General features: G+C 36.6%; 1 protein-coding gene across 2 annotated transcripts in view; it reads right to left on the bottom strand.

The window, feature by feature from the left end:
• Nucleotides 1–4,447: 4,447 nt before the first annotated feature.
• The window catches only part of LOC124170560 (succinate-semialdehyde dehydrogenase, mitochondrial), a 36,581-nt gene continuing 32,278 nt past the window's right edge, over nt 4,448–8,750 (bottom strand). For both annotated transcript variants that reach the window (XM_046549360.1, XM_046549361.1), the window contains exon 10: nt 4,448–7,689. In XM_046549360.1, coding sequence (XP_046405316.1) covers nt 7,425–7,689 — 265 coding nt within the window. In that variant the 3' untranslated portion in view covers nt 4,448–7,424. The remainder of the gene's footprint in view (nt 7,690–8,750) is intronic.

The following is an 8,750-nucleotide window of genomic DNA, read 5'->3' as shown; positions in this document are numbered from 1 at the left end:
ATAAATAAATTTTCCTACGCAAACAAACGAATGTTAGCTATAACTAATGAGGAAGAACGAACGTCAGCTATATCCAGCAAAGGGGATGGAAAGTTCCAGGCCTTAGGCACCTCTCATGACCCAGATTCACTGGAACTCACTCTTTTGGAACTGTACTCTATTCTTCGACTTATTTTCCGAAACTTAAAAATAATAAATTTGCTCACTTGTTCACTGATCAAAAAATCAAGTTTTTTGAACAAAGTTTTTTAGTTCTCCCCCCTGTCTGCCAATATCAAGAAATTCCTGTTGGCTGTGATGTGGCACTTTGGAAGCAGTTGTGAGGACCTTAACAACTCATAGCCATTTTCTAAGCACGTGCCACCTCCTCAACAATATTTGTCTCATCTTAGTGTCATTCATAAGATTAAGAACTCCATTAAGAAAAACAATCTGATGGTGACCAGAGTGGACAAGGCAATAGTTTTGTGATTTTAGACAAGGTGTATTATGTAAACAAAATAACGAATGTTAAGGGAAGGCAAGCATTTGCATATTTTAGAGAAAGACCCTACAAATTGCTTCCAGAAGGAGTTGAAATCATCCCAAGGAGTCTGTTCTCCCTTATTGTCAAGTAAAGATAAATAGGGTCTCATTCAGATGAACCCCCAATCTCAGGGGTCCTATGGACTACTTAAAACTCACGAACATGGTGTTCTATTCTGCCCTGTGGTGTCTCATCATACTGCCCCGTGGTGTCTCATCATACTGCCCCATCTCATTGTGAGGCTCGGAAAGTGAATATCTTATTCTGTAATTTTTCAAATTTTAATTCATCTAATGCCATTAAAAATTCTCTAGAGTTTGCTTCAAATTTTGTAAAGTTTTCACCACCACCAAATGGAAAAATTGGTCTCTTTTGGTGTTAAAAACTGTTTCCCTCCGTGCCCGCCAGAGGCGATAGCTCTTGCTCTTCAACATTTGGAGGACTACAGTGATCTAGTCATGAAAGATTTTAATATCCTCTTCAACCTGTGCATTTCCCAAAATTGCTTTTATTTTTCTGACACTTGTTATGCTCAAATACATGGGTCAGCAATCGGTTCACCTCTTCCCTCAATCATAGCGAAGGTATTTTTGGATAATCTAGAGAAACAACTTTTTACTTCCGAAGACCCCCCTCCTCAAACATGTTTTTACTACTACTGTTCAGTGGCTTAGCTTGGACTTTGAAATGGGGGTTTACCAGAGATTTTGGGGCCCTTCCTGGGTGTGTAGAAAACATCCCAGGGCAAATGGGGATCCCCCCCTGGAAAAATTTGGATGGAGACACTCATTTGCGTGACACAGGTCTAGACAGGGTCGTCAGACAAGGTTTTTATGGGGGAGGAGGGGCTCTCACCTTTGAGAAAGGTGAGTTCATCGTTGGCACCACTTCTTTAACCAGTCTTTCTCAAAACAACTTGGAATACACTCCTGTTTAAAAAGTTTCTACAAAATCCAGTTTTTTTACCTTTGTCAAATACGTGTAAAATTTCCAAGATAAAATCGGATGAATGGTCACAAGTATATAAGTGTTTTGCAAACAGATTTGTAGTCAGTTAAAAAATGATTTTCTGTCTATTGATACTTAAATAAAGTATCCTTACAGTCTGGCCAGCATAACAACAATCGCAATTTTTTTTACATTTCAGAAAATAAACACCACTTTTCTTTATCATTAATGGGATCTTTAGCATTAAACAACAATTTACTGTAGGTGATAGGATTATAAAAATACACCCTTAGAAGTTGGAAGGAAACTAAGAAGTGGCTAGGATGGAAGAGTTTTCAAAGGGGTGATGAGCGTCAGGGCAAAGGCAAAATTCATAGGAAGTAATTAGCGATCCTATGAAGAAGGTATAGTGAAGCTTGTCCACAGGCACAACCAATTCCTCAATCGTCGAGGCTATTACGTCGAAAGTATATCACAAGTGTGTCCAACATTTAGCGATGAAATAATTTTTAATCAATCATTTCGTCTTCTGTTCATGACCCATCAGAGGTTGAAAAAAAACGGCCCTCGTATTAAGGCCATAGACCTTCCCCTTCCATCCCTTAAAAAGCTTATACTATCTGGGTCTTTATTTTTTTAATGATTCTTTTGAACCTTTTGCTAAATCTCATTAACACAGGGTTTTGATCCAAATATGCATCAGCATCTAGGAGGCTGCACTCATTCTTCACACAGTTTTCAATCCTCCATCTTGCCATTTTGCATCTTATTTATATCTCCCCAAATCCCTTCTTCAAAAATCTTCCACAACAGCTTTCTCCTATAACGATGTTTAAACCGTTGGTACAGAGTTGCTGTAAATAGTTTGCCACACCTGCAAAATCCAATTTATACCCCAGGTCTTTCCTTATCCAAATTCTCGGACTGCCTTCATTTCAATCCCTCCCTTCCCACAACAAAATTCTATCCCTTACAAACTTATCATAAGATTTTTCCTATCCAGTACTTCCCTCAAAATGTCCTCAAGGTGTTCATTTACCCCATTCATCCCCTCTTCCATATGTTTGCTAGTAAGATGGCAAACTGGCATATACTCACAAACCACCACACCATTAGTGGAACATACTTCAATTCCCACTGGCATAATCCTACCACCAACCAGCTCAATGTAAACAACTATACTACCCAGTTTCCTATTCAAAACTAATGATAAACATCATTGATTTCCATCCCTGCCACACTGTATTACCCTATTCCTATCACTCACTGTAGGCCTTACTACTCCTCAAATCTCACCTCACACATTCCCAACATACCTATTTATCAGTCCTCCATTTCCTTTTTACTATTTTCTAGCTTCCCCACCCTCAACACTGTCCCAATATTCCACATACCAACAGTCATAGTTCCGTCCTCCTCCACCTCAACCACCTTTTTCTTATTTCTTGGATGCTCATACCTACGTACTTGCAAGTAAATTGCACGGCAGAGATGTCAAGGGCTCTGCCACCCTCTCCGCATTGCACATGGAACCTAGGAGATAAGCAGGGTCAATAACTCTTCATAGGCATTTGCCCCCTATTAGTGAACAGAGTTAGAAATCAGATGAAAGTTTTGTAAGATGTATACATACTGTAAGTAGCAGTTATCAGAGTATCTTAATTTATTTTATTGTTTCCACCACTTAAAGAACATTTTGTTTTCTCTACCTCACTAATCTCCAAAGTCATGCTAATATAATCACTCGGAGTAATTTCCTAATCAATTGTTTGAAATGTTAGAAATTTTATACCAAAATCTACACAAATTTACACCAGCTGCAATACAACCAATGAAGCTACATACTTGTAATATATATGCTATCCATAAGAATTCCAAAAAGTATTATTATGTGAAGAGGATGTAATTCATGCTAATTGCATGTATGCATTACTCTGCCTATAATATTTCTTGGAAATCACAAATTAATTTTTTGTAAATATACGTGAACTGTTATACTACTGGCTGCAGTACTTTTCAAATATGTATGTCCTTGATAGCTTGATAGCATTTGCTTTACTAGGAACTATGTACACACTTATCTCATCAATCACATGTACGCCTACTATGCAACCACCCCTTTTCACAGACATTATTGAGAAGAAGCACAGTTGGTTACTTTTTATAGTTTTAATTTTTAGTTTCATCAGATCACAAACAGGGACCATAACAAATATCTTAGAGTGAAAATTACTGACGACAGGACCGTACATGAATCTAAGCTAAAAATAAGTGGGGAGGAATCATTAAAATACTATTAAACAGCTTTTTTCAGAAAGACAAACATTGAAAAGAAATCAATTAAGAATGTATAATGCCATCATCAAAAGGACAGTAGTGCATGGATGAGAAGTCCAATTGCTTGGAAGATAGATAATAAACACTCAAAAGAGGACGACTAGAGGAGGAGTAGGAGAAAGAAATTAGGATGAGAGGTCAGGAAGATGATTTGTGCAAAGATAAATAAACTTGGAGGACACACCGTCAGTATACTGTAGGGTAGCGCACCGGTCCGCCGGCTGAGTCAGTCCCGTAGTTTTTATGGTCGGTCTTTTCCTCTCCCCGGTGCTCGCAGCTCGCGGACCGACTCAGGTAAGTGGCGGGCCTGTGCACCAGCTACCCGAGTCGGTCCCATACAGTTTTTATGGTCGGTCCTTCCCCCTTCCCCTGGCGCTCGAGGACCTGCACAGGCCCGCCAGCTACCAGAGTCGTTTCCACAGAGTTTTTATGGTCGGTCCTTTCCTCCCCAATGCGCTCGAGGCTCGTGGATCGACTCAGGTTGCTGGAGGGCCCGTGCGCCAACCTAGGGTATACCGACTATAGTAATATCTTCAGCCAAAGTACCAGATGATGGTTATATGTACCTCTATAACATTAAAGCCTCAACATCAATCTAAGTAAAGGATTACAAGATATGAGACACCAAATACATTATTTTTGATATTTTAAAAGTTTTATTCAACAAATAATTATGGAAACAATGCACTGAAATGTCACCATTATACCTTTGATGAATGTAATTATATCACATGATTTTAAATGAAAAAAAATCTCAAGATATCCTAAAATGAGTCACTCAAATAAATGCACCATAAGGTTTAATCAACCCTTCAAACACCAGATAATTTCAGTAACATCATTTGGAGATTGTCAAGGCTATAATTATGCAGTTTTTTTTGTGTTCACGTTGATACATGTTGGCCATGAATTGTGAAAAATAAAGCATATTCCATGCGTATATAATTAAGATAGTAATTTGATTAAGATAAAATGATGACGTGCCCATAGAAATCAAGGCTGCAGCATCAACCTCTTGTAGCTGATCCGCAAAGCCAACTAGCCACCCCTCTGCCACCATAAACACCCCTCACATCCACAAGTCTGCACAGAAGAATGTATACAAAAGCAGAGAAGGGCAAAATATACTCTCTGACCATTCTCAGCTCTAGATTAGGAAGTACACTTGAGAGTTATTTAATTGTAAATACAAAATTAACATGTATTTCACTGGAAGACTGGATATCTTTGGAAGACTGAAGTATCACACACTTATAGTGCTTTTTCGAACAGTGACTCACCAAGCAGACTTTCAAGGAGTGCCACACGTAGGCCAAAAGAAAGCCAGCAGAGTGAAGAAATTGATTGGTGTAGAAAACACACTCTCTGAAGGGTCTTGTCATTTAAGAGTAAATTCTTCAGAAATTACGACACTATTACAAAATCAAAAATTGCACCTTGACCAATCACTCTGCATTGGATTGGAATATTAGCTCCACTCACACAAAAAGTACTACACAATTCATTACAGACAAAAATAAAATTAGTTTGGAGAATCGACATGTCACCTTCCCAAACATAAAAATAAAACTTGTAGTCATTGATAGCTTAAAACAAAGACACCATCAACTTCTTTAAATAATAAAGAAAATACTTACACACCACAATGGAATATTCACTCTAGAATTATAATAAAATTAAAGAAAGAAAGCAAGGATCAGGGCCATCACATCACATCATAAGTTCATTGAAACCACTGATTTTCCAAAAAATTTCAAACATGAGATGGTCAAAACAAAACAACAGTAACTCACAGCTTGCTCAATAAAAGTTAAGTCCATAGTGTTAATGAATACGAAAGCAAGCTATGGGTTATTCAATGCCATGCTTTCGGACTACCTTTATATGCCTAAATTGTCAGGAGATTGTTGCTTGTGAAGGTATGACATTATTTTTCAAGGTCAATCTCCCAAATATTTATGAAAATAAATCACTTCACTGGCCTCATTCAAGGAAACCTTGATAATGTGTCACTGAAAATCATATCTTACCCAATTGATGTACATATTTAAAAGGTCATCCACAGAGCTAATAACAAACTGTATTTCTCAAGTACCTAAGCATCCCAAGACACTGGGCTCATTAATATTTACCTTCCCAACTTCTAAATTAGACCTATGAGTAAACTATCGCACAAAATATATTATATAACCTTCAGAAACTGAGAGCTAAGCTTAAAGAATCCCCATTGTCATGAAAGACTGAAGGAAATGGTGCCAGAAAATGAATGGGCAAATAAACACTCAGGCCCATTGCACACATACAAGAAATTGAAAGTATCTCAACAATCAAATATTATAATAATTAAAATAGCATCATTGATAAGTGATTAAAATCTTTCTACCACGTACCAATGTTTTCTTAAAATGGATACCATATTTTTCTCTCTTGGCAAGCATTGACTGATTTTAATTTTTTTTCTGAAGACTGAGTCGAACAAAAATCCATAAATAATAAACAAGTACCGGCAAGAATGGCATTGATAAAACAATTTCAATAATTATTCGACAAATTTCTAGGCTTAAGGGGGTACACTACCTTGGTGAAAAGTGACACGCTTGAAGAGTAGTAATAGGATTTGGTTGTCTAATTTTGAAAGAACGCACCAAATAAATCCCAGTAGAGCTTGCGCCACCCATTCCCACGCAGATGTATAACTAAACAGTTTGAAATAAATAATAAGCCACGGCTAAAAAATACCCCCCTTAGATCCTGGGGGGATGATTGATAACTGTCACAGTAACCAAAGCAAGTCTGGCCTACTCAATCATAAATTGAGAGCAAATAGATTTCCCCCAATGGATACTCAATTATATAAAGAGGCAACCATCTGTATCAATTTAGATTTTCTTACTTTTCATTTTCTCAAACAGCTAAACATTGAGCGTATGTTGATACTGAAATGAATGCCATTTTCAAACTTTACTTTTGGAAAATTTGACAAATATTACACACCAGTAGTGCACCTCTATTGTACATTTTCATATCTTTGTATTATATTGTCATCTCAGGACATGTATTAAAGTAATCCATAAGCTGCTTATTCCTTTAATTTTCAGCAGCGGTGGGGAAAAGTGGCCAAAATAAAATATTACGTCACATAGCACCCAAAACTAGTGCATTGCTAACAAATTCAACGTCAAATATCAGCAGTTAGTTACCACAGAGCTCAATTATACTGAGGGAACAACAGGCTGTTGAGACTATTAAAATGCACTTATACTCTCTAATCATGTTTTTTAACAGCTGAGTTCTGACAAAACACTAATGAGATCCATCCACCACTAACCAATCTAAGAGCATCCCATGGCTAAAAGTGACTTGAAAAGACTCTGATACTGAACTTAAACCATTTCCAAGACAAAATTCTGAGTCTGAGAGAGCTACAATAGGATGGCACATAATACAAGTTTATTTCAACTTAAAATACTTAAATTGATATACATTTCATATTTGATGCTCTTAAAAATTAATATATATTTCTTTGGTAAAATCAATATATTATTTCAATGATATAATAGCATCAACAAATACTTATTTGTATTGGCATTAGATGACTTTTGGTCATTTCCTCTCATAAATTTCCAAAGCAAAGATACTTAATGTAAGTAAATTCCTCAATACCATAATGAGAGCCTTCGCGGCCCAATCCAGACTCCTTGATTCCACCAAATGCAGCCTCTGCAGATGAGATGATGCCTTCATTGATCCCGACCATCCCAACCTCCAGCTTCTTTGCAACCCTCCAAATTTGAGCAATGTCATTGCTAAAGAAATAGCCAGCTAATCCTCTTTTCGTGTGGTTAGCCAAGCGCAAAACTTCCTCCTCATTCTTGAACCTATAAAAGAGAGTAGAACATTAAGAAGAACTGGAGAAAATCAACTTAAAATATTACAAACCACCCAATTACTGGATGAAAATACATTCAATGATGGTAGATTAGAGTTGTGGACACACCAAATTTTCAAAAAGTCGAGTTGTGCAAAAACTTGTGAGTTTCACATTCATTTTGAGTCACAATGCTTAATTTTATGATTTTAGTGAAAAAATATGTTCATTAATTTAGCTTAATGGCATATTAACACATATCTGGGCACCTTATACTTCTAACGTTAACAAGCAAGCAGGGTCCATTGGACCCTTACTATGAACTTGTTTTCATTTTCTCACTGAGATGGCACATCTTACTTGGTCAAAATCATTTGCTGATACAGTAAAAACCTCTGAAAAATCAATACTGAAGGGACCAAAATTTTACCACTTCCATATAGATAGGGTCACATTGAAGAGGTCACGCAGACTAACATTTTTTTAAATGGGCATTTGAATAAGTTTGGCATAAGGAAATAGTAATAATGTATCAATCAATGCCACTACAAAATACTCAACCAAAAAATAAGTCATCTGAATGCATGTGTAATTAAAAAATTAACTTCACAATGTTAATTATTCAATTTATTAATTATGCAGAGGAATAATAGTATGAAAACCTTATGTGGCTTTAACCTGGATCCTCTCAATGTAACAAAAATGTCACACCCTGTATCACTCCACTATAATGGCTCTTGCATCTCTCAGACACGGTAAATATTTGTGTTTTATTCTTTGTTGGAGAGAGGAAGCTAAGGGCTTCATTTAATAAGAGCATTATTAAAAAGGTTTGAAATTACAAAACTTGATACTACAAAGTGCCCATTTTCTGGTCCCACTGACTTGGTATGATAGAGAGTTTACTGTACATATTAAGTTGGTATTAAATCAACTAGCAAATAACTACAAATTATAGAGTGGGTGGTTTACTGTGAAGATTGATAATCATTATTCTTAGCCAAAAAAAATAATTAATGAATTACAAATGTGCAGAATCAAAAACTATTATTGTAGGACTTGTACCACTAG

Source organism: Ischnura elegans, chromosome X (assembly GCF_921293095.1).
Source record: "Ischnura elegans chromosome X, ioIscEleg1.1, whole genome shotgun sequence".
NCBI lineage: Eukaryota > Metazoa > Arthropoda > Insecta > Odonata > Coenagrionidae > Ischnura > Ischnura elegans.
Note: the sequence above shows the minus strand (reverse complement) of the source record. Positions and strands in the feature narration are given on the sequence as shown.